Below are 25,940 nucleotides of genomic sequence, written 5' to 3'. Positions count from 1 at the left end.
TCCGTCCATCTCTCTTTCACATCGTTAAACGAGCAGACACAGGACCCTTCTGCCGCGCTCTAATAGGGCACCTTGTGATGTGACACAGATAACTGAGGTGGCCTGGGGAGAGCCACTTGAAACGTACACACACACACACACACACACTCGGCAGAAGGCTCAGAAGGTGGATTTTGTCTTGAAAGCTCCTCGGTGGTTCTAACACGCGTCGCTGAATCCAGCGGGCTCTCGGCAGGCTAGACGGATATAGAGATGTTGCAGGGGGTCTCCTCAGCTGGCGGGATGAAGAGACGGCCTATCCCTCTGTGAAGTGCCACCATCATTCCCTCCCTTTGAGACCGCGAGGAAGAAAGGCAGAGGGAACGAGGCCCCTTCAAGGGAGAGGGGGAGAGAGGGAGGGTTGGTGGGAGGAAGGGAGAGGGGGGAAAAAATCGAACAAGATCAGTTTATGATTCAACTCGGTGTGAGGGAAGACTTCCCTGTGTCTCGCACCAGCTTAGGCAGGTTGAAAGGACCCTCATAGCACAGACAGAGAGCTTTCTTTATCTGTCTAGTGGACTAAGTCTCTGTTTCATGAGCTGGAAAGTAACTAGATTTTACTCCATAACTTTTCAGGATACATTAAAATGTCTGTATATTAAAGAAAAAATGTGGTTTCTTGTGTTTATAATAGGACAGGGTGTTGTTTCACACCTTTATGATACTAGTGCCAATATGAGACCGGAGATTTGACCCTGGTACTTAAACAATACTTTCTTTATTATATAATATATAATTTCATTTAACAGAAGTATCATACGTTCTCAAGTGGTACATGAGCAGCATGACAAAAACTTTGCCTGCACAAAAAAAATAATCTACATTTAGTCGTGAACCAGGAACCGTCCAATTACACAACGAGCGAACAAGATCGTAAATCTAAACCAGGCACTTGATGTCTCATTCACATTTGATACCGTTTGATACTTGGCACAAAAAAAGGCCAACTGCTTTTTAATTAATCAATTAATAGTATCAGCACCATCTCAGCTCCTAACTTGGTGAGTACAGTGTTATTACTGGTAAGAGTGATGGCCAAAACTATGATAATAATCCTCCGTTAATCAGTAAATTATGGGAAAAGAAACTCCTGAACACAAAGCGCTCGCCGGGCTTGAAAACACAAACCGTAATTGAAGTCCGGAACAAAAATAGCCGATCTGATCCGAGTGTAGCACCAGAGAGACAGATTGAGAGGCAGACAGACAGATCCTGAGGTTTGATATGAGGCCGTCCTGAGAGACAGAGCAGAAGAAGAGGGGGATTATTGCAGGTTGAGATGGCCCAGAGGGATCGAGAACGAGGAGAAATCTCTTCTTTGTAAACGGACTTCAAAGATGGCCGTCTCATGTCTTTGTGTCTGTGTCCCTTTCCCCCATCTTTCTCCCTCTCTCCTCGTGACCTGTAAATGGCAGAAAGATAGTGCGATGACCTTTGACACCCCTCTTCTCTGCGTCTTAGGGGGTCCCGATAATTGCTATGGTAACAGGATGTCGCCGAGGTCGGTCGATGGGCTGATCCGGGCTCCCAGTCAGCCTGATGAGTCCTTTGATCCCGCCTGTCTCCTCAGATCTGCACTTGTAGTGTTGTTGTGGTGACATGCATGTAAATTGAGCGTCTCCCGTGTCGCCGTCATGAAGCATGTAACCCGGACGATAAAACGTGTAGTTAGCATGTTAAGAGTTAACGATAATTCAGGAGTTGGTTATGATAATGACGGCTGTGTAGGAGATGGTGTGTGTGTGTGTGTGTGTGTGTGTGTGTGTGTGTGTGTGTGTGTGTGTGTGTGTGTGTGTGTGTGTGTGTGTGTGTGTGTGTGTGTGTGTGTGTGAGTATTGATCCTGTCCTATCTAGCAGAAAAGAGAGGAAACAGTTCATCGAGCAGGACCGGTACAGGAGAGGGAGAGAGAGAGAGAACAGGTGATACATGAGTAGAGAGGAAAAATAGAGCGATAAAAGGTGGAAAGGAAGTAAAGAAGGAAACCGCCACGGAAAGCAAGGGGAGTGAAGAAGAGTGGAGAGAGGGCAGACGGGAGAAATGTGAAAGAATAAAGGTGATGATACCAAAAAAAAGGAGTGAAAAGGAGGTGAGGAAAGGAGAAATGAAGAGGAGGAGAGCTGAAGGAAAAAAGGAAGGGGGGGGGGGTTGGTGCATAATGTGAGTGAAAGGCAGTTAGAGTGGGGCTGACCTTTCCCTGGCCAGATTAGATTGGCCTGCCAAGACTGCTTAGAGGGACAGGTAAAAGCAGTGGAAACACACACACACACACACACACACACACACACACACACACACACACGGAGAGGAATCAGGACACACGTGTACTCACAGTGAACACACCACAGATATGTAGGTTGATATACATGTGTATCAGTAATAAGAAAAAAAAACAGCATCATTTTCATCTTTAAGAGGCTAATTGAAAAAAATGTACTGTTTTTGTTATTTTGAATTCAACCATTATTTCACTGTTTTCAGCGGGACCTCAGTGACATGAATGTCTGTGACTGAGTGAGTGATGAAGTTAGTGAGTGATTCAGGGATGGAGTTACATCATCGGCCGAGTGTTGGACTTTTCCCACTGATGGTTTCTCTCTCAACATGAGTTAGTGTAATTTATTTTAACTTTCTGTAGTGTAGACAGTACAAGTACAAGTGGTGGTTACGCATCGTTGTGAATATTAGCTGCTGCTGAATGTGTTGAGGGGAAACACTGGTAGAAAATGAAAGAAAATAGTACAAAATACACCTTGTAAATTTTCCACAGCCCAAGGAGATTTGTTCAAATCAACCAAAGTCAAAGATTTTCAGTTTATTTTAATTTTACTTTAATTGATTAATCAACTAATTGTTGCAGCTCTAGAGAGGTCTAATGAAGGTGCATTCAGACCTTAGTAACCGATAAGGACTAAAGGCGGTTCATGATCCGCTCACAGGTGCCGTCAGAATAATATAAAATGAATAGTTTGAACATTAGAACGTGAACTTTGTCATAATTGAAGATTGGGAAAAAATGCATGGAAGTCTAAACGTTTCATCACGTCACTCTGACTGTGTAAAGTAACACGAGCTCTGTTCGTCTTCTGCCCTGAAAACTTATACCCTCAGTAGCTGAGCAGAGCTAACGGGCTGCTAGATTTACACTGTGCTGCCATTGTTCCCATATGTTCCCCTCTGCCGCTGAGACCAAATAAAAGTTAAAAGGTCCTTTTTATTTGATCACTAAAAACCATGGGCCTGCTGTAAAAATGGCTCAGCATCGATGGCGTGTTTTATCACAGCAGCTTTCGGCCACTCACATTCTCTCTTCTCCCTGCTCATTTTTATTTTTCATGTTTTCCAGAGTAAGAGTGAAATGAGTCAGAGTTAGGTTAAACTAAAAGCGGCGGCAGATGGTTAAATCCCAGAAGAAGCTCGGAGACGAGACCTAGCAGCTGATTTGCACTTTGACAAAGACGCTATAGTGCAGTGAGACACCGCAGTGCACTGAGACCAACTGTTATAGGAAGTCTAGTATTGCAACACACACACACACACACACGGGGACAGAGGGTTAAATAAGATGGCTGTCAACTCTGTCTAGCTTGTATCTGGTCCTACACACTCTAGTCACACAAACACATACACACACACACTCACACACACCGATCACACTAGTCCAGCTGAGAGCTTGTAGAAATTGGTATAGGTGTAAATAAGATGGCTGTCAGGCCTGTCACAGGTAGACACAAACACACAGACACCTTCACAGTCTCATCTTAACTGAAACTCAAGTGCACGCACACACACACACACACACACACTACCTATCTTCAAGTGCTTAAATAGTCAGGGTGTAAGTGAGATACACACTTTAACATTCTTGCACACACACACACCTACCTACCTTTGCATGGTAGATAGACATGGTGTAAGTGGCAGGTAGACAGACTCGCACTCATGTGCGCACACACACACACACACACTTTGAAGGGTTTGGTGAGACAGGGCTTAAGTGACAGAGGGACAGACAGTCTCAAACAAACACTGAAGAGACGGCGCTAAGTGACGGACACACACAGACACAGCGGCTCTGTGGCTAAGTGGAGCTGAAGGGAGCAGTCAGGCAGCGGTAAGGGGTTGTCTGAGCGTTCATCACTGGGTTTATCTCTCTCTCTCTCTCTCTCCCCCTCTCCCTTTCTCACTCTCTCTGAGATTGACAGGTAAAGTGTCAGCCTTCATCAGTTCACCCCATGGCTAAATGCTCTCTCTCTCTCTCTCTCCACCCTCTTTCTCAACCAAATTTTCCTCTTTTTCTCACCTTCCTCCAGGTGATCTAAAAATAAGCCGAGCTGAATTTCAGATAAAGTTGTGCAACGTCTTGAAAACAGTCAACAGAGGTCTTTTACGTCTGCAGGCTTATTTTTGATTGAATTGTTTCTTAAATTACATTTCTACTGATTTTATTTTTTTAACCAAAATCTTCCAACAACGATATTTAGTTGAGACGGAGCAGATTGACGGGACTCATATCAGCAGTGACTCGCAGTTGTGTTGTATTTGATCGTGTGTCGTGGCAGTTCTAGCGCCTGTTGACCAAAACTGTATCCTGTTGTGTTTTGGGGAAGTCATGAGGCCTGTAATTGGAGTAAGGCACTACAGTTGTTGGTGTATACATTAGATTTGTGTACGTTGTTTTGATATTAGGGAGCACTATGTGCAGGGAAGACTGTGTGTCAGAGGCCAAAGGTCACATGTGGTATTTTTGTCTTCACTGATTCCCTAGTGTCCTGCTTCCTAAATGACTGCTGAGAATCGTCTTGTTGTTGTTTTCACAGGAACAGGTTTTGCCACGTGTAATATCAAGGAAAGCGCGGCGGACAGCGACGCCGACCTCGACGTGGACGGAGACGACACCTTGGAGTACGGCAAAGCCCAGTACACCGAGGCCGATGTCATCCCCTGCTCTGGAGCCGGAGAGGACCAAGGAGAGGCCAGAGAGAGGGAGGCGCTACGGGGAGCCGTGCTCAAGTACGAAGGCGAAACTACAAGACAATTAAACCAGCACATAGCGCTTTATCAGTTAGTCTGCACATTATTTTCTACTTTAATCGATGAATCACGTGTAAAAGATGTCACAGAAAAATACCCATTCCAGTTTCTCAGAGTAAATTCAATTTACCAAAATTTATAAAAGAAAAATCTTAAATTTTTTTTGCTGTTTGTTTGAAAAATGAATTAAATTAGTTTATTTAAATGAAGTTAATTGATAATTAAAATAGTTTCAGATTATTTTTCCATCAGTCTCTTAATGGACTAATCGTCTCAGTTGTGTTGTTGTTCACTGTACTGGTGTAGATGATCCTTAAGGTCTTGCTCATACTAGTGTGTGTGTGTGTGTGTGTGTTGCAGCGGTGGGATGCCTTCTAACAGAATAACGCCTGAGTTCTCCAAATGGGCCAGTGATGGTAAGTACAGAGGAGAACAGAGACTTTACTCTTTTTGACATTTTATTTGTATGTTTTTTAATCCGTTTTTTTAATTCCCTTTGATGGAGCCCTTGATTAAAGGTCTTATTTAAGTAACCGCAGTGTGCAGGTGTGTAATGCTAACCGTGTTGCCTTACCGTGTATGTCTGCAGAGATGCCTTCAACAAGCAACGGGGAGAGCAGCAAGACAGACCCCAGCACTCCTTCATCCTCCTCCTCTTCCTCCTGCGCCCCGCGCACCTGTAAAAACAGCGAGATCGAAAAGTAGGTGACCCAGAAATCTGCACACACACAAAGTATTTGTAAAAGGTGAGACAGAGAATTACTCTGTCACATTTGCCACTGCACTGTTAGACCACACACACACACACACACAGACAGACAGTCATGGTGGTCTATGACTTTGTGATGAGTTTTCTTACTTCGACTTGTAGAGAGTCATAAATTATACATTTTTTGTGTGTGTGTGTGTGTGTGTGTGTGTGTGTGTGTGTGTGTGTGTGTGTGGGTGTGTGTGTGGGTGTGTGTGTCAGGGAGGGTCTCTCCAGGTATTGATTTTCTCTGCAGCTGTGTTCTCTTAGAGCGCACAGCAGCCTTAGAGTCATTAATGAGGACATAGACACAAACAGAGAGACGCACACTAGTGTCAGAGCAAATCTTTGTTCACACTGGTTCTACACACAGGCCTTCAACACACTTCACACACACACATACACATACGGTTCAGACACGATGCATGATAATAAGCTACTATCATAGTTTTCAAGTTGGAGGCTGAAAATCACACAGTGCTTAGACTTTCTTTGTGTTGTCTGATTAATGGCTTGGCTACGGTTCGGATGCAAGGAACAGATTCTTATTGACAAAGTCTCCACAATCACACAACATCATGAACCAAATCGCAAATTTCTGTTCAATTTTATTCGCTTAAGACAGAAGGAATAAAACATCAGTGGAATGTTCCTTTAATAAACACCAGCGAATGAATGAGACTGTATGTTGAAGTACTGATAACTCCAAGTGTTAACTGTCTAAATTGATGTTGGAACTGGCCAGTACAAAAAAATCCCTTCACCTGGTTAGGTTAAAAAAACACACACACGCACACACTGTCCTATCCATTAGGACTGTGCGTGAAACACCAGTGCTCTGTAATTCCCTCATTTCTATCTCCTCATCCATATTCTGCCACAAGTAAACTGTCTCACATTCACACACACACACACACACACACACACCCACCATCTCCTGCATTGGTAATAGAGGTCATCTCATCGTGAGAACGAGAGAGAAACATCAGTGGGCAAGCGAGCAAAGAGAAGGAGGGATTTGGCTGATTGGTTGCTTTTGCACGTCTGACATATTCTCCTGTCTGTCTGCCCCGTGCAGTTACACACACACATACACACACACACACACACACACACAGAGAGAGCTTGGGTCCGTATTCTGCTGTCAGCTTGTTGATTTCCATCCCGACCCCTTGTCTTTTTCTGTCACTGCCTGAGTGGAAGGCCACACTGCCGGCTGACCAGTAAACCCGTGACACAATCTGGTTATCGGAGCACACACACTGAAATATTACTTTAGAAGTAATTGCAACCTGCGTGGTTATAGCTTTACATAACACGTCCCCTTTCACCCCTGAGAGGGCTGCATGTGATAAATGCTTCATTTAAATGAATCAATGGCATGGCCTCCCTGTGTGTGTGTGTGTGTGTGTGTGTGTGTGTGTGTGTGTGTGTGTGTGTGTGTGTGTGTGTTACTCATATTAAATATCAGCACCGGAGATAACTGGTGAATAAGCTCGAGGTGTATTGATCAGAAACAGCTCCACAAGGCAAGAGCTGTGTGTGTGTGTTCGCTGAGCGAGGGGATGAATTGGATCATTTGCGGTGTGATCGTCCCTGTGTGTGTTTGTGTACAAGACAGAGAGATGTAGAGTGGTCAGTGTGGCTGTGATGAGGGGCGGCGGTCAGGCAGGTGCTGACAGCTTCACTAGACAACATCATCGGCAGTGAGGAAGCGTCGCCCTGCTCCTGATGCCCTGTTTGCAAAACACAAACACACGGCCACATGTGTGTGTGCTGATTGTAAGAAGTTCCTGAACCGATGACCCGGTTACTAAAGTCACCACACGTTTCAAAGTTTAGTCTGATTTTCAGGTGAAAGATCTTCATAGTTCTGGAACGGGGGCCGGTGGATAAATGGACATATATAACTAATAACAGTCGCCTTAAGGTTGAAAGTAATTATCAGCTCAGATACTGACATTATTAATTAGATCTCGTACCGGCCAGACGTGACCAATCCATATACGATAAGGTTACTTCGTCAGTGTCGTTACAAAACTTCACTAATATCTGCTCTCACTCACATTTACTCAGCAGAGGCAGGCTGCCACAGCAATCTGATATCTTATATAAACAAGTCTCCACTTAGGAGACAGGAAGAGAGCAGTGATATCAAACTGTTTATATTGGCTGATGTCCTGAGGAGAGATTTCAGAATGTGTGTCAGGAGAGAAAAAGGGCAGATCGGTGAATCCGCAGCAGAAAGTCACTTGATTTTAAGGCGCTACGCAATTGTTAGTGCGAGGTTAAAAAATCACCTGTGTAACGACAGGTAACGTTGATGTAGCAGGAAGTAATGAAGGTCCAAAGGCCAGAATATAAAGATGCGATCTGTGGAGGGACTCGTGACTGTGTGGGGTCGAATGTGAGCCGAAGACTGGAGATGTGCAACAGTGAAAACCTTTCTGCCCTTTAGCCTTCGTCATGTCAGAGGTGGACGACATCTTTAATCTGATTGCGATTAAATGTCAGGTTTTTATTTTAGTTTTTTTTAATAATAATTTTCCAGCCACAGAACATACATTACTTCAGACTAATAACAGTAAGGGAATAAATTCTAGCAAGAAGAAAAATCTCATAACATTTCAGTCAAACCGCTTGTGCGTCCCGTAGCTAAATTTCACCTAAAGATTATTGTCAGGTGGCATAAATATTAATTTCTCCTCAGACAATCAGATCTTACGACTTTTTTTTATGGCTCCAAATGTAGCTTGCGGGTGTTACAACATGATGTTCTCGCCGGAGGTCTTAGGGGCCACCTGGAGCAGAACACGCCTTAATCTAAGTATCCATTTAAAGGGAGCCAACGAGATGCTGAATGATTGCATTGGAACAAGCAGTCAGCTGGCTGGCTGGAACAATTCCCTGCCTTACTCCTCTCCGCTCGCTATAAATGCCCGTATTTGTGGAGCTTCTGTGTCCCTCCGTCCCCAAATGAAAATGAGATTTGTCTCCTTTCGTTACATTGATACATTGTACGTGTGTGTGTGTGTGTGTACGTACGTGAGTGTGTGTACGTACGTGAGTGTGTGTGTGTACGTGTGTGTGTGTGTGTGTGTGGGGCTTTGCACAGGGCAGCGTTAGTGAAATCTCTCTCTCTGTCTCTGATCCCAGATGGGTAATGATCTGGTCGCCTCCCGGGGCGTCCTCGTTCCCCTGCTCATTCCCCTGCAAGATAAATGAGCTCACACACACACACACACACACTCTCACTCACACACACACACACAGACATACATATACACGTACAACGCCTGAGACGCTCTTTCCCCCTCCAAGATAAATGGCCCCTCCAATGCCGCCAATGCGATTGCTGCCAAATTTGGTGCTCCAGCTGGAACAATGCGGAGAGATTTCCATGTGGTTTCTGCAAATAATTGAATCTGTCCTCAATTTGGAAGTGATGAAGCTAGATTTTTACCCTCCTCCTCCCTCCCACCCCCCCTCACTCACTCACACACACACTGCCCGGTCTCTGCCTTTTCCTCGCTCCTTCCTCTCTTTATTGTTCTGGCCCTGAGCCACATTTCTCTCTCTTTCTCCCTTCTTCCTCGTTCCCATTTCTCTTTTCTCCCAGTCCTCCTTCTCAATTTTTCTCAGGCACTTACAAGATGCCCCCCCCATCCCTTCCCTTTTGCCATCTGAGACCTCCACACACACACAGAGAGACACACACACACACACACACACACACATCGGGCTGAGGCAGGGGAAATCAATAGTGACTTAAATGTTTTATCATGGTGTGTCAGTGTAGTTAAGGCCTCAGTTAACAGGGTGCAGCAGAGAATGATGCTCTAAAGAGATTTACTGCTGCTATTTTCGCAGCACATACATGTGAGAAATGTATTTCTCCCCACCTGGTGGATAAAACATTTGCTAGAAGACAGTTTCCGAAATGTATGTATTTTTTATTAATTGTAATGTTTTTCATTTCGTTCGTCCCTGTGTTGAGAGGGAAGCTGAGTGAGGCTGAAATGTAGGTAGACAGTAGATTAAGACACAGGGCTGATTGAGATGGATGGTAGAGGTCTTCAGCTACACAGAGACACACACACACACAAACACATACACACATGCACACTAATGAAATGAGAAATAGCCCCACACATGTTGGGGACAGAGCGCTAAATAGAGGGGAGACGGAGCCATCTATCTGTCTCTGTCTGGCTTCCCTGCTTCTTGTTTTTAGGGATGACTCCAGATAGCAACATACTGCAGTATCACTTTCTTTCACCCACAAACATTTACACAGCATCCAAAAAAAGCCCTACAGGGCAGTAACTACGGTGGAGTAGTAGCGTGTTGTGTGACTGGGAGTTGTATTTTAAGTGTTGGTTGCTTGCGGTTTTATGATGCCAGATCTTCCGATCAAGGCCACAAGTTCAGTCAAGAACCAACCAGCCCCGAGGGCTCGTCCCCACCGAGCTCACTGACGCTAACAGAAACACAAACGGAGCAAACAGATGTACAATACGTGCCAGTAAATACCCATCACCGGAGGGAGAGTGCTGTACTGACATCAGCAGTCCACAGTGCAGGAGAACAACACAGGAAAGTAAGTCGGGACATCCATAAGTAACTTGACGCAAGGCCAAAATGAAACTTCACATATTATCAACATGTAACACAGTATATGCTGCTTATCTGACGGTGAGCTACAGAACATTGAGCCAGAGCGTCTCTGAATCTGCCCTGAAAAGCTTATTACAGATCTCAGATGAGGGATTGAAAAGGATTCTGCTTTGATAAAGCTAATGTCAGTGATACTTGTCTCCTCCCGGGACCCACATTCATGGAAACTCACTGGTACACCGAGTAAGAGCCAACTCAGACAGACGATCATTGTTTAGTCCTTGACCCCAGAATACTTTACATTTTAAGTTGTAACCCGAGTTGAGTGGTTAGTTTGTTCCTGTAAATTAACATGACAATGTTTTTATAAGCGCGGGTCCCAGAGTGAAATAAATTTTCCTATTTTGGCTCCAAGACTGCAAAGGTTGAAAACCCCTGAGCCAGCTTAAATCAGTGACACACACAAATAGCATAAAAGCCTTAAACTCAAGGATTTTTACTTGTGGTTCCTGCTGGTGGAGAGGCTATTCATCTCTCTGCGCGTCACATTTAGCCCCAGAGAGTTGTCTCTCCTTTCCTTAGCCCTGTGAAATCATCCCGTTCTTCTTTTTTACCTCCATTAAATCTTTGCTCCTCCTCCTTCTCCCCTCTTACTTCCCCCTCTACCTCCCCGTTCCCCCGTTGAGATGGCCACAGCCGCATAAAGATAAATTAACATGTCATTGAATCGCGCTGGGAAACTCAACAACTTTTTAAACGCGGTTTTCTATAAATTAGCCATACCAAATGAACATTCATCAGAGAGATGGAAGGATAATGGAGGAGAGGGGAGAAGTGTTGTTATGTGAATCTTTTTTAAAGAGAAAAACTTCCAATCCTCCGCTCTTTAACTCTGAGGAGGAAGGAGAGCCCGTTGGCAGAGTTAAGTCGACTGAGCGACAGGGGGATTTATTGCAGCTGTTAAAAGAAAGACACAAGCGTGTTTGAGGGACAACCCCCATCCAGTCCCATCCAGGCCAGAGTCCACTGCTGCTTTATAAGCTAGCAGGCTAATCAAGGCTAAATGGCTTTTTACAAGCTCAGGACTTATAAGAGGAGAGGGTAAAGCAGTTTATAGGGCATGGAGTGGCGAGTCAGACCAGGAGTCCCAACTATGTCTTTATAGACCCGGGATGGTGATGGGGTTACAGGGCGGAGCCAGAGAAGGTCGACTTTTCCCAGAGACCTCGTGGAAGAGGCAGAACCTCCTGTCGTATTAGTGGTGGCGGGGCGGCTCGGGGTTTAGAGACGGTGTCCTTCAAGTCTCTTTGACGACAAACAGGCAACACGCTGAAATGTTCCTCATGGAGAAAAGTCCTGACCAGGCTCAGTGATGCTGCTCTGTAGTTGGCCCTGACATCTGATTTCCCTGTGGAGGGAGGAAAGTGATATTTTCAATATGTAAGGGTGACGAATGTTGCAGAAGGAAAGAGCTACCCAACTCAAAGCAATAACATGCCACAAGTCGGGCTGCAACTAATAATTGCCCAAATGTGACATCATCTTATTGCTCGATCTGTCTGAACACCAGTCAAATCCAAAAAGATATTCACTTCATATCAACAGAGAAAGCAGAAAACTGGAGACATGGAAGACAGTGCTGCTTTTCTGCCTCCATTAAAGGACACCTGCCAACCAATCAAAATCGAGATGGTATGATCTGTAAATATCGTGTGTTTTAGGAGCAGAAAGAATGGGGAACGTTGTTGAAGATCATCATCTCTTTTGGAAGATGTAAAGGCTCGTTCATGGTTTCCATGGCCGCACGGTTCGGCATGAGTCAGCATGACGTAGATTTTGTCATCTGCCCAAATCTGTGAGGGAACGCTGCTGAAGTGCAGCCTGAAGCGTGAGATAGCGCGAACTGTCTGCACATCACGCTAGATAACTAAGCTGTCTTGTCATGGAGTACGATCAAAGCTTAAGTCGTCAAAGTTTCCAGAAGAACAAGTTTCTGCCAAGAAGAAGTTTCACTTTCTCCAATCATAAGGTTTCTCTGTTAAACACGTACAATTCAGCGTAACGCTCGGGTGTTTGAAGACGTCTGCTGATGACCGTACAAACCTGAAATGTTTAATTTTAATCTAATCTTTAATTAAGTTTAAATGTTCAATTTATTTTAATGAGCTTGTTTGAAGGAATTACAGTGTAAAACTCCTGGTGTGGCACACATGCAAAAGATGAACAAAAAAATGACTCTAGAAAGGAAATTGAGAAAGTCGATCCTTGTTTCTTTCCCCCTGTAGGCTCTGCTGTTTGAGGATGCAGCAAATGAAGCCATATCCTAGGCCACACACACACACACACACACACAGCCACTTATAATTCCCTTTTGCACTCAACCTCCCTTCCCTTTCTGCGCTTGTCCTTCCCCATCCAGATCAATACCATAGATCAGCCAGCTATCAGGCTGCAAAATGACCACATCACCATAAACACACACACACACACACACAGTGCTATTGCATCTTTCTGGAGAACGAGCGGATGGCCGTAATAAACACCGGCTGGCTCGCACGGCTTCGTCTCTCCGCGCAAATCATCATCATCATCAGCGTTGCGGTCTGCGCGTCGGCCGTATTGATTTAGTTATGGCTGCTTCATATGCTGCTGGACAGTGTTAAATGCACATTTTCTGTTATCATGCTACACATTAATCAGAGGCTGCTTAGAGGCAGGAAGAAAGGGAGGACAGTGGATGGAGAGATGAAGGGAGGACACGAGGAGATAAATACAGAGGCAAGGAAATAAATTGCGAGGGAGAGACGGACGCGGGGATAGATGGGAAAATATAACAGGAGACGCAGAGGATGAAAGGTGAACGTGAGATGTTAGAAAAAGACGACAGGGCATTTAAGTGAAAGTCAGGAAGGGGCGAGAAAGAGGAGCGGAAAGGAGGGGCGGAGTGTGACCACAATTAAAGGATGGTGGGAATGAGTCAGGGGAGGGGGCTGGAGTTGTAAATCTGGGGTAGGATAGGGCCTTTGAGGATACAGCTGTGTTAAACAGAGGGATGTCATACTATATATTGGACACGGAGAGTGAAAGAAACGATGGGAGGCTTTAAAGATACCTGACTGAGTGTGCAGAGAGAGAGAGAGAGAAGGTAACGACAAAGAGGTGTTCAATAGAAACATGTCATCCTGCACACTGAGTGACAGAGAGCAGAGGGAGCCAAAATCAGATGACGGTGAATAAAAAGCTGTGGAGAATCAAAGTTTAGACAGAAGTAAATGACCCTCAGGGAAAGAACACACGTATTTCTGATTGAGTGCTGCGTGTGATAGTTTACATCCATGTTAAAGTTAAAAAAAACAACTTGAAAACACCTGTGTGGACACACACACACAGAAGTCGTTTTCTCATCTTAACCGATTTATTTTCCTCAGTGTAGACTCGGCCTGACTTCACCTCGTCAGCGCCGGCTGGTGTGGAATTTCACACACCGTCCTCATACCTGTGTCTATATGTCTTTAAATGTCAAACCTAAAATAAATCTTTCTTCCTCTTGTTTTTCTTCTTTTTTCCTTTCCCCTTCCTCTGCTCCAGGGTAACGGAGGAGGAGTCCACAGCCACCACCATGGAGGCTCTGAAGGCTCGAATCAGAGAGCTGGAGAAGCAGATACTGAGAGGAGACCGATACAAGTGTCTCATCTGCATGGTGAGTATCACAGTCATGTGAGCGCTCTCTGGTTAATGCTCATAGTAAATCATTCCCACCATCCCCGAGGAGACCCTCCGAGGGGGACGTGTCCCTCCTCAGATGCTGTGTCGCAATCGAGAGGCTGGATCCTCCAAAGTCTGCACTAATTGGCCAAATACTCCTGTGAATATCTCCCTCTGTCCAGATTTAAAGGGGCCACGTGTAAACACAATGGAGACCCATTCATAGCAGAACAGCTCCACAACGCTACAAGATGTCAACAACTCCACAGGGAACTTTTTAAATATCCCACAACCCACTGCACATTAGGCAGGTTTTGAATGAAGGCTTCAGGCAGTCGTTGTGAGCTTGTGGCCACATTGTACTTTGCGTGTATGTGGTTTGAGGTAGTCGTCAGTCACCAACACGTAGGTCACAGGAAGGACACAGGACAATGGACGCCAAGCGTAAACTCCTCTGTTGGTTCTTCTGAGCATCTTTTGTCAGAGAAAAGACAATTATACAAATACACTTACTATTAATACAACAGAAGACCATGTTATACATCTGGTGTCAAATTTAAACATCACACTCAGAAGTGGGCATTGTGAATCTTTTGCTAATTTTAAACCTCATGATATCAGCTTTTGTGACTGTGAAGCTGGTGGTGCTGGGTCGGCCTGGTTCTCAGGTTCTTTAAAGGGTCCGTACTTCCTCTGTCGACTCGGACCCTTAGTCAGTGTCAGCCAGTCTAAAGAATCTTTCATCCAACTTCCCCTACACTGCTCTTTGCCCACTTGACTCACATATTGTTCATCAAGCAAACGTCCATTCAGTATTTTTTTTTTTTTTCCTCCTTTGATCCGACTCCAAAATGTGGTTGTTTAGTGTGTTTTGTTGTGTGCTGGAAAAGTGTCTGTGTCATTTCTTTGGTTTCTGGATGTCTCGGTGTTGGAGTGCTGCTGGTGTTGTGTCACTGTTGTGCTGTGGTGGTTTCCGCTCTTGCATGGCTTTGTGAGTCGACAGGATTGTCTGCTGGCAGAAGGTTCCCGGTGCTGAATATTTCGCTTTACCATCGCTTTACCATCTGAACGACTTATATTTAAATAAAAAATATATATATTCATGAGTATACGGCTCACACAAAAGGTTAATTGTGCACAAAATGTGACACAAAATGACTGGAAAGCATAAGATGGGGGCAAGTAGTGTTGCGCTGTAGAGTGAGACGAGGCTCCTGTGCCTCACAGCTTGTATAGGTGATTGATTGGACTCCCAGATCAATGATGGAAGGCGCATGTCGTTCCTTGACAATATCAGGCAGAATGAGGGACGTCGTCAATATTCATGTTCATCAGATGCTTGAGATGTGACTGTACCTACACCCCCCCACCCCCACCCCCACCCCATCAGTGTTTGCATACCCTGCTTTGTGTCAAGTACCCATCCTGTCATCCTTCAAGCTTGTGGACAGTGCAGCGTCGGCATCCTGTGTGTGCGTGTGTGTGTGTGTGTGTGTGAGAGAGAGAAGTGGGTAATTACCGACGCCTGCGCTTCCTAAAGGTCGCTGGGTGCCCGAGGTGACACGGAGGGCAAGGCACAGCGATCGATCACTCACTGCCCCATAGACACAAGGCTCTTCTCTGCTCATCTGTCACTGTCCCACATCTCACACACACACACACACACACACACATCTTCCATCTAATCCGTCTCTGTCTGTCTTTAACCCGTCACTGTGTCTGATCTTAAAGTCAGGTCACTCTCACTAGTTGGCAAGTAGTTAAAAACATGGAAGGTGGGTCAGAGAAGCCGGAGATTTCCCCTGCGACCTGAGTTATGACTCAGTGACTCAAGTCTTTACACGTGTTCCCTCAGAATGCTTCTTTACGCATCACAACCTCCCCGTGCTCAGGTGGTTGTCTGTAAGTGGGGAAACAAGTGCTCTCCTGCTGCAGCCAAGTTGGCTCAAGTTGTGCGTTATCCTCTCCCGGTTCTGAGGCGAGCTCAGAGCTGGGCTTCAGTCCGGTGAGTGGGTTTCTACCCCCATCTACTGGTGCTTTATAGAAGGAACATTCAACTTTGTCCTGTTGAGACGTGTGAAAGAGGATCTGCTGCTGCCTTTATTCCCATAATAAGAGAAATGTATGAAAAGAAATGTAGTATTGGTTATTTTCATGGAGGTCCACGAGACAAAGTCTGTGAATGGAACAGAACAGTGTTGTAGATGAAAAGCACAGAAAACCGGGATAATGTTGGAAGACTAATACTTGGCTATACCACATATCTGTACAGTAATAATAATAATAACAACAGCTATTTTAAACATGCCAGAAACCTCCAATCTGAGGCTATCAGCACGTTTTCCATTAGAAGTAGCCAAGTTATTTATATTATTATACGTCAGTCCTTAATATTGCACTTCCAAAGCTCACAGGAGACAGTTAAAAAAAATGGTACAATTTAAAGCTGCCGATATCCCAACTTTACTCTCCCAGCATTATTAAGATTCACACGACAGCGTGAGCCCGGCGAGCGCCTTCAACACTCGCCACGCCCACCTCAGTGTATTCCTGTGTTAGCAACGTGGACGGAAGTCAATGGATGGTTTCAGCGTTCAGGTGTCACTGACTGTAGTTGCAGTATCCGACCTGTAGAGCTTTCCGCTGGCATGAAGCGGCTCGGTCGAGTCATCAGCCATCACACTCCTCAAAGTTGCTCAAAGTCAAAGCTTCATTGCTCTTTGCTCATTGGCTGTCTGTCTGGCTGTCGCTGGCGCTCGCTCTTACGTGTGTGTGTGTGTGTATGTGTCTGTGTGCGTGTGTGTGTGCATGTTTGGGGGTCGGTGTACTTGTCTACACACGTTTTCATATTGCACTGTGGTGAGTGTGTGTGTGTGTGTGTGTGTGCGCGCGCGACCAACACAAGCCCGGCACTATGATTAGCTGCCCCCTTTCGCCCCTCCCTCCCTCCCCCCTCTCCTCTCCCACCCCCCACCCCCTCCCTTCCGCAGAGGAAGCCTGCTATCCAGTCAGGCGCAGAGTTCAAGAGCCTAGGGGCGTGGCCAGGGCCCCGGCCACTGGCCAGTGAGGTCGGAGAGAGGCAGCCTAAGTCCCTCCCCCTCGGCCTGTACTGCCTGTACAGGGGCCTTGTGATTGGTGGCTACGGCAGCGGCATAAAGAGGCTCCTCCCACAGCCCCTACGGAGGGTAAGGCACTCCCTCCCCCACTCCCCTCCTACTCCCTCATCTCTCCGTTCTTTTCGTGAGGAAAAGAAAAGAGCGCCCATCAGATTGGGTTCACTCATGGCTGCCCCACCCCACATCTTCTCCCCTCCTCTGCCTGCTCCCCTCCGTCTCTGCTCGTTGCTTGCCAGGTATCGTGTCTGTGTGTATGTGTGTGTGTGAGTGTGTGTGTGTGTGTTTATGTGTGTCTGTGCGACCTGCAGGTTTCCGGTTCATTGCCCCCCCATGCTGCCTTGCTCAGTGGTTCTGTGGCTGCTGGCTGTGTCGTTTGATGGTTAGTGGTTTGATGCTGTTGGTTGGTCAGGGAGTGTACAGTGTTGTTCTGGCTGTTGCTGACTGGCGTGTGTGTGTGTGCGTGTGTGTGTCGTCAATTTGGTTTAATTTCTTCTTTCCCTTATTTCTTTTTCTTAGGACTCCTACACGATGCCACTCACCTCCATCCAGTGCTGGCATGTCCATTGTGAAGAATGCTGGCTCAGGACTCTGGTACGCACACACACACACACACCCACACACACACACTCACACTCTCCTGCAGGGCAGCTTCTCGTGACGTGCAGTTATTGCAGCCTCATTTCCTAGTCAGTGAGTTTCTCTCTGTGTCCGTGCCCCATAGGGGGGAACTAAAATGGAATATTCCCCAAATGACCTGTTCTCTCACTGCACACACACACACACACACACACACACACACACACACACACACACACAATCCAGCCAATACAAACACTTCCAGTTCTCAGTGGGGGAAAGCTTAGATGGAATGGTCCCCAAAAGGCTTGTTAAAATGTTGGAATAAAGTGGTCAACGCAAACCTCTGATGAGTTCTACATAGTGCTTCGGGTCTACACACACACACACACACACACACACACACACACACACACACACACACACACACACACACACACCAACCACAGTGGTCTTGTTGGTTATTAGTTAGCCTAATGTATTCAGTAGTGTGTAATTAGCTGGTGCTAATGTGGTAAATGGAGCGCAGAGAAAACCAGAGTTCCTGTTGGAGGAGGATAAACACACTCGCTTTCTCTCATTTCGTGGCCGTTTCTTCCTCTTTTCTCTCAACAGTTTTCTCGTCTCACCTCATTGTATTTTTCCTAATTTTCCAGTTCACCTTCTCCTTTTCTCCCTCAAGCCTCGTCCTGCTCACCTGTTCCCCACCGTTAGCTCCATTTGATGTCAGACTTTCAATTTACGTCACACTCTTAACGTAATTCAAGGACCAGACACAAAGACAAGGGTGGAAATTTGTGGATTGAACGATTGTTTGCGGTTATTGAGCATCATTCATGACATTCGTGCTCCCAAGGGGACGAACTCAGACCCTGAAAATCTTTTCATGAAACACCGTCAGTAGCTCAGAATTTCTGTTCATGACAGGGAACCCCAGAAAACTTAACGAGGGAATTCCCATCAGCCTCTGTGACACAGCTAATGTAGCGTGACAGAGTGCCAACTGTAAGCCTGTGAACATGAAGAGATCTTCCCCCACTACAGGTAAAGATCTAAGAACATCAAAGCTGTCTCCCAACTTTCATGCAGCCTTAATCTCCACCTGTGTCACTGTAGGTTTCTGACCTCGGCTCGATGTGGTTTTGAAATGGTTTGTGCCGTTGTAATACCAAACAGTGTGATACTAAAATGACCCAGTGATTTGATTGATATTTGATAGTATAATGCATAAAAACATCCCTCATTCTGGCATTTTATTAACAATCTTTCCAGCAAATTACGGTTATCATTTGGATTGTGGCTTAATTTGACACAAAATAGGATCTGATGTCCAATTTCAGATCAGTACTGATTCATGAAGAACTTCATTTGGCGACAAATAAATCAGCAGCACGTTTTCTACATTTATTGTAGGGTGTTTTTTTTTTTTTTTTTCTTTTACTCAGTTTTTAAGAGAAACGGTGAGAAAAGCTTCTTGAATGAGACCCATTGTTTCCATCTTTTAGTTACCTGTATACGGTGTGTGTGTGTGTGTGTGTGTGTGTGTGTGTGTGTGTGTGCTGCCGTCACTAGTCTAATATACAGGGCATAAAACTCTTAGCCTGGAGACAGCTATAAAAATGGGAGAGCCAACCTGATCAAAGTAAATGCCTGGGAATCTAGTTAACGTCAGCCCAGCCCCTTACCGCTTTAATGAGCAAGGCAGCTGGAGCGCAGCGTGACGGGCGCACGCACACACGCGCGCACACACACACACAGCCCACACCAAACAGGGGTACAGAAACTTCGACAGGCGTGCAAACAAACAAGAGGAGGTCTCCCTCACACGGTGTAGGAGTGAAAAACACTGTTACTCCTCTTGTATATTTTAGTGTCCTGGGAGCGTGACAGGTGTTTCTCTGTCAGGGAATTCTCCGGACACGTCAGAGAAGATCATGTTTTATAAATAAGTCTCTTCACGTGAATCTATCAGTCGTTGTTTCACACATTCACGTGGCTTTCAGGCCAGACATCTCATCTGTTAATAATGACGTACACATGTTAATTATAAGACACCAGGAAACATTAAGTGGCTCGACTGTAGAAAATGATATTTACATGAGGAAACCCTGACACAACACATCAGCCTGAAACGACTTTATAATTTAATAAGAGCACTGATACAGTTCATTCACAAGTGCAAGGGCTGTGACTGGTTATTTTCTTGATCGATCAATAATTTATTTTGTCTGTAAAAGATGAACCAGGAATTTTTTTGTTTTGTTTTTTAAAAAATAACTAAAATAAGTATTTGATTTGACAAAAGTTAATGCAGAACATGGTGTGGCCGGTTGGGACAGGAGGTAGATGAGTTTCTCCCCTTGCAGCTCGCCATCGACATCCGACAGGAGCCAATCAGCTGCCAGATTCAGGGTTGTCCACCAATCACCTCCTCGTCCTGCCACACACCTGTTTGCACACACGCACTCTTTCACACGTCATGCCAACTTCCAGGCCACAGCAAAAAAAATATACACACTAACAGAAAACAGGAAACATTTTTTAACATACTGTACTATAAGGGTGGGTATTGATCCTCATCCCTTCTGGTGCCATGTGTGCATAGCATCACCATAGCAACACCTGTGATGAAGATATAGACGCTAGTATGACAAGAATCTCAACCAGGAACCTGTATGCGTCCATTTTAAACCATGTGTAGGATCCCAGACTTAACAACCTCCACCCTTCCTCCTCTCTCCTCCCTTCCCTTTCTTCACCTCCACTCTCTTCCTCTTCCTCCTCCTTCATTCTCTCCTGTAGACAATAAGAGACTGTTTTGAGTACTCTGGAGCCACAAATCCTCTTAGCAGGAGCGTGTGAGATCTGCCAGACTCTCGCACCACCTCAATCTCATCCCGAGTGTGTGTGTGTGTCTGTGTGTGTGTGTGTGTGTGTTCACCCTTCAGACCACCTTCGCCCGTGCACCCAACTCCAAAGAGTTTATTCAGTGGCTTGCAGGAAGAAGCAGCCTATAAATCTTTGGGGTCAGAGGAGCCTGAACATTGGTAGTGACCACAGAGGGTTGGGAAGGTGCCGGCGCTCCAGTTATGCGACCTCTGCGTTCTGTTGTACCTGTGTTAGATATCACACATACAGCATGTCCTTCCTTAAAGACTCCATTACTCAACTCGCAGCCTTGACATTTTGCACACCTTCTACACAGATACCAGTTGACTGAGCAAAGGCCTCACATACCACACAGATGGTCGTCTGGTGGTAATATTTGTGGGCTAAATATATAGCGCATGCCACTTTTCGGGAGGGTATAATAAAGAACAATGTGAAATTATGAGTGTGGGAAGCAAAGAGTCGTAGCGATTAGCACCGATTCTGCCATGACTTAAAAGATCCAGTTGCTGCTTCCTCTGCTAGTTAGCTCCAGATGTGCCACTATACTCAAGTCATTTACATAATCTGATTTGACATTTATATGTATTCATACATCTGCAACCAATGCAGAACCAGAACAATGAAAGCTGTCGGCAGGAATGCGCCTGCAGCCAGCGCAAGAGCCGAAGCAGTGGGAAAAGAGTCGGGAGAGGTGGAGGACAGCGGCGGAGACCACCCAGTCAGAGTGTTGTTACACCGTCAGCCCTGTGTTGCATATTATCACCTGCTGCTTTACTGCAGATGGCACACACTCAAAGCGGCGCAGAGGGGGGAGAGGGTGAGGGCAGAGAGGGGGAGACTGAGAGGTGGTACTGTGCTGCGAACAGGCAGGTTTAGACTCGCATCGAGGGAGGAGGTGGTCGTAGTGTCGCTCACCGTCAGGCACTGAAGACGCATCGTGTTGTTAACGTGCAGCCTTTTTATTGCAGAGGGGAGGGAATGACTTGTATCACCACCAACACACACCGAACCTGCAGGTCGACCACTAACTATGACTTTCATTTTTTCCGTTGATCTATTTTTCTAGTTAAGTGTGTTGTTTATTAAAAAACATCCATCACAAGTTTGAAGAACTCTGACGATAACATCTTCAAATCGCTTGTTTTGTTCAGATAATATTGTTCATAATAATAATAATAATAATAATAAAAAATAATAAGTCTTACTGTCGTAGAAGCTGGTCCTATCATGATATCAGTACAGCAGCACCACGGACAGGTGGTGTTGCTTTCCGCTTCACTGTGGAGGAGTTGGTTCCAAAAAGCAACAACTTGGAGAGTTTTTCGACTTGGTTTAACAACATTTTCTTGTTTTTTATCAGACGCAATAACATCACACAACAAAGGACACACATTCGGTCCAATGCAGAACGAGTGGCGCCCAAAAGTCTTTTACCAGCAGAAAGTGGTCTCCGACCTCTGGACCGCACAGTACACTGCCTGCAAGATGTGTTGTGATTTATTAGTTACATTGTACGTTTCGTTTGGTTTGGTGATAAATCAGAGAAAGCACAAAAAATAAAATAAAACTTTCTCAAGTTTCGCCAGTTGGGAAAAATGGAGACAAATGTCTCGGTCGTTCACAATGCGGAGATGTGTTACCACACAAGCACAAGTTTGTTTGTTCACCACCAGCTGGACATATTTTACTAAATGTGGTCTGAGTTGAAGCTGGTTTGGAGTTTGATATTGAAGAGCTGGATCCAGCTGAGTTCAGTACAGCAGGTCTGTTTGCATCAGTGAGTCTGGTCAGTGTTATTGTGAAGGAGAGCGCAGAGCCACAGCTCCTCTGTGCAATTATACTGGAATAATGTAACTGTAGACGGATGATACATCATCATTAAAGAAAAGTTATTGCAAGAAAACTCGCAGTGTCGTGATGTCACCGAACTCTTCTCCACAACTCGGAGAGAAAAAGCAGCAAATCCTTAAATTTACACAATAAGAAAATATCAAATATGTTGTTGATGCATTTTCTGTTCTTTGACTCATTCATTATTTCAGCAGTGTAACCCTGAGTCTTGTGTGTGGTGTAGATATCACCATATAATGACCTGAACTCGTTCTCTGAACATCCGAGCTGACTGTTGTTTCTCTGTCCGTCACAGGGGAACAAGAAGCTGTGTCCACAGTGCAACACCATCACCTCACCCGGAGACCTGAGGCGTGTCTACTTGTAAAGAGCACACACACACACACACCCCAACCGCCTCTTCGTCCTTCCAATCCATTCCTCCCTCCATCTTGGATTTCATCGACCCTCCCCATCGATCACCGTTCGTTTCCTCTCTCTCTCTCCCTCTCTCTCTCGTGGCCTGGATCAGAGCTCAGAAAGCCTCCAGGAGCGTCCAGAGACGAGGCGGCCGTCTCTGGGACTCCGCTGAAACTTTGAGGAAACTGGTTTGACTGAACGACTGAGCAGCGCTCACCGACTCTCTGGCTGCCTGGCCACCCATGGAAAAAAAAATGAAAATACAGAGACCTGCAATCTCAGCGGCCAATGGGCTCGTTTCCTCTGCCTCACTGACATGACGCCGGGTATCGCCCACTGACGGACTTTTAAGTCAGTGGAGGCGTGCAGCTCGGCCCTACTGAGACATGGTGGCTTCACGCCGCTGCAGCTGGACCTGAAAGGAACTTAATACAGAATATAAAGACTTCTTTTTTTTCTTTCCTCTCGCTCTTCTTCGACATCTCAGCGGTGCTGGACAATGGACTCTACCCTGAAGACTGGACAGAAAGCTTCTTTTTGTTTCCTCTTCTCTAATTCCAGAGAGAAACTCTTACCTTCACGCCCCTGTTGCTTAAGAGAATTAAAAAAGGGCCACTAAAAACTGAGCTTTCAACCAAACTGAGAATAACCTCACAACCTTGAAAAGGAGTTAGACACTCTCTCCTCTTCCACCTCTTCTCCTTCTTCTTCTTCTTCCTCTTCTCCAAGCGGGCCCTTCCCTCCCCTCTTCCCTCTTTTGTGGTGTTCTAGTGAAGTAAACCAAAATTTCTCCCCCCCTCCAAGATGCAGTGCAAGCACATGTAAAATAGTTCTATGTATGTTTACAATGTTGGATGTAAATGACATAGAGTTCACTCACATACACACACATGCACACACACACACACACACACAGATGCAAACACAGGCACATGTTACCATCAGACACACACAGAATATATAATATCAAAGTCCTGTTTTTAGTTGGAAGGGTTTGGGAATGATGTTTGGGGGGGTTAAAAAAAAAATGGCTGAAATTTAAAAAAAGAGAAAAAAAAGAAAAAAAAAAGCCTTCTGTATTTTTAAGAAAAAAAAAGATAATTTGAAGAGCCGTTAAAGTTTTATTTCACTGTACAGGAATAAAAAATTTAAGTAATAATAAACTACTCGAGATTAGATGGTCAGGATGTAGGTGGTGTAATTGTTCTGCAGAGGACCGGAGAGATTCCTGCTGCCCAAGGTTTTTCTGCAAACAAGCAGAAAGATGGAACTGCTCCTTAGTTGCAACAATGTCCAGCTGAGCCTCTTTATTTTATTATTCTTTTTTTTCTTTAAACCTCCATTTCTGCTTCCTCTCGGTTGGAGTAACAACATGCTCAGATCATAGTCTAGACACGTTCAGTTTTACCCGTTCACGTCTCAAGAGGAAGCTTTTTCCATCGTTCTCATACTGCTGCGCTGCAACAACAACAACAACAACAACAACAACAACAGAGGTCCCAAAATGGCAACCCTTAAGGGCAGGTTCTTTCTAAGTTATAACAGATGAGGGGGGAAAGAAGGATGGTCAAGGCTAAACTGGCAACCTCAACAACAACATTTCCTCCCCTCCCCTCCCCTCCCCTCCCCTCTCCACGGCAGCAGCAGCCAAGGTGGTGGTGTGCTTTGTGTTTGTAAAACTATGTATTCTGTGACGTCTGTATTGTTGTAAGAAATGCTGAAAAAAAAAAAATAAAACTTCTCAAATATCTCGAGTGGTCCCGTTGACACAACCCACCCCACCCCACCCCCCACCCCACCCCCATCCCCCACCCCTGCAGGTGGTAAAATAAGACATAAGTGAAGAAAAACGTTGCTGTGTTCACTGAAAACAGGTGAGGAAGATGGCCTTAACTGCAAAAAACACACTTGTTCTGTTCATGTGCATTTTTAATAGACTGTGCGTCATCTCAAGTGTCAGTGTTCACGCCGCTCTCATTGGACTTGTTTGCATCTGAAGTTGATCATCTCCATCCACTGTGAAATAATGTAAAAGCCCCACTGTTTAAAGGTTTGTTTTCAGAAAGAAATAAATGGGGTCTGGGATCCTTCTTTACAGCGAGACGAATAATTGTGGGGTGAGAAAAGCATGAGTTGATAGCCGAGTTCTGCTCTGTTCCCTTTGGGTTTAGCTCATCATGTAGTCAACACATCCTGGTAGGTAAACGCTGAATAGGAAAAAAAAAAGAAAAAGAAAAAGGGATGTGATGCTGCGCTGTCGCGTTCACGCTGTGATTCCTCTGATCTTCCTTTGATTCGAACCTGCCCCAAAGATGACAAATTGCACAAGAGGATTGTGTCGGAACTAATTTGTGTCTTGTATATTCTTGGAAATGGTACATGTCTTTCCCGTTTGTAAACTACATTTGACATTAATTAAATGATTGTAAATCTCAATTACTCCCCTCGGCTTTTCTTGTTTCAGTTCCCCTCACTGCTGCCAGTGCATGTACGCCAAGGAAGAAAGTCTGTTTTTTTCTTTTTGTTTAGTCCTTGAGAGTCTGAGCTAATGTTTTATTATTCTTAATTATTGCTGAACATTATAATCCTGATGCAACTCCGTATTGTAACTAGGATTCCTGAAATCGGTCACAGTCGACTGAGTTATCATTTATCTTGTGGCTACCAACCCATTTGTCTCGTGGCCTCACAAACCGGCCAGGTGAACTCTAGTAACCCCTCACCGAAATATGTCCAAATGCCAGGATTTAATTTAACACACTTAATTAGGTGAAAGTGGATATTGTTAACAACATTTGGGCATGTGTGAGTGGCAGAAGCTGGAAGTTGTAGCTGTTGATCCGCTACTTTTATCTTTTCACCATTTACCAACCTGTTTATACTATATCAGCTGTTAATGCAGTACTTTTAGATGTCTGTTCTATTTCAAATGTTTCCATGCCTTATAGGAATTTCAACCTATCCA

The 25,940-nt window shown here is 45.1% G+C and overlaps 1 protein-coding gene across 8 annotated transcripts in view; it reads left to right on the top strand.

The window, feature by feature from the left end:
• rnf220a (ring finger protein 220a) overlaps window positions 1-25,411 on the top strand; it is a 174,862-nt gene extending 149,451 nt beyond the window's left edge. For 3 of the 8 annotated variants that reach the window (XM_056390760.1, XM_056390756.1, XM_056390758.1), the window contains 7 exons: window positions 4,858-5,101; window positions 5,432-5,487; window positions 5,661-5,772; window positions 14,025-14,136; window positions 17,132-17,326; window positions 17,774-17,848; window positions 22,872-25,411. In XM_056390760.1, coding sequence (XP_056246735.1) covers window positions 4,858-5,101; window positions 5,432-5,487; window positions 5,661-5,772; window positions 14,025-14,136; window positions 17,132-17,326; window positions 17,774-17,848; window positions 22,872-22,943 — 866 coding nt within the window. In that variant the 3' untranslated portion in view covers window positions 22,944-25,411. The remainder of the gene's footprint in view (window positions 1-4,857; window positions 5,102-5,431; window positions 5,488-5,660; window positions 5,773-14,024; window positions 14,137-17,131; window positions 17,327-17,773; window positions 17,849-22,871) is intronic. The other 5 variants (XM_056390763.1, XM_056390762.1, XM_056390764.1 and 2 more) reach the window with 3 other exon arrangements.
• Window positions 25,412-25,940: the final 529 nt, after the last annotated feature.

The sequence above is a fragment of the Seriola aureovittata genome, chromosome 12 (genome assembly GCF_021018895.1).
Source record: "Seriola aureovittata isolate HTS-2021-v1 ecotype China chromosome 12, ASM2101889v1, whole genome shotgun sequence".
NCBI lineage: Eukaryota > Metazoa > Chordata > Actinopteri > Carangiformes > Carangidae > Seriola > Seriola aureovittata.
Note: the sequence above shows the minus strand (reverse complement) of the source record. Positions and strands in the feature narration are given on the sequence as shown.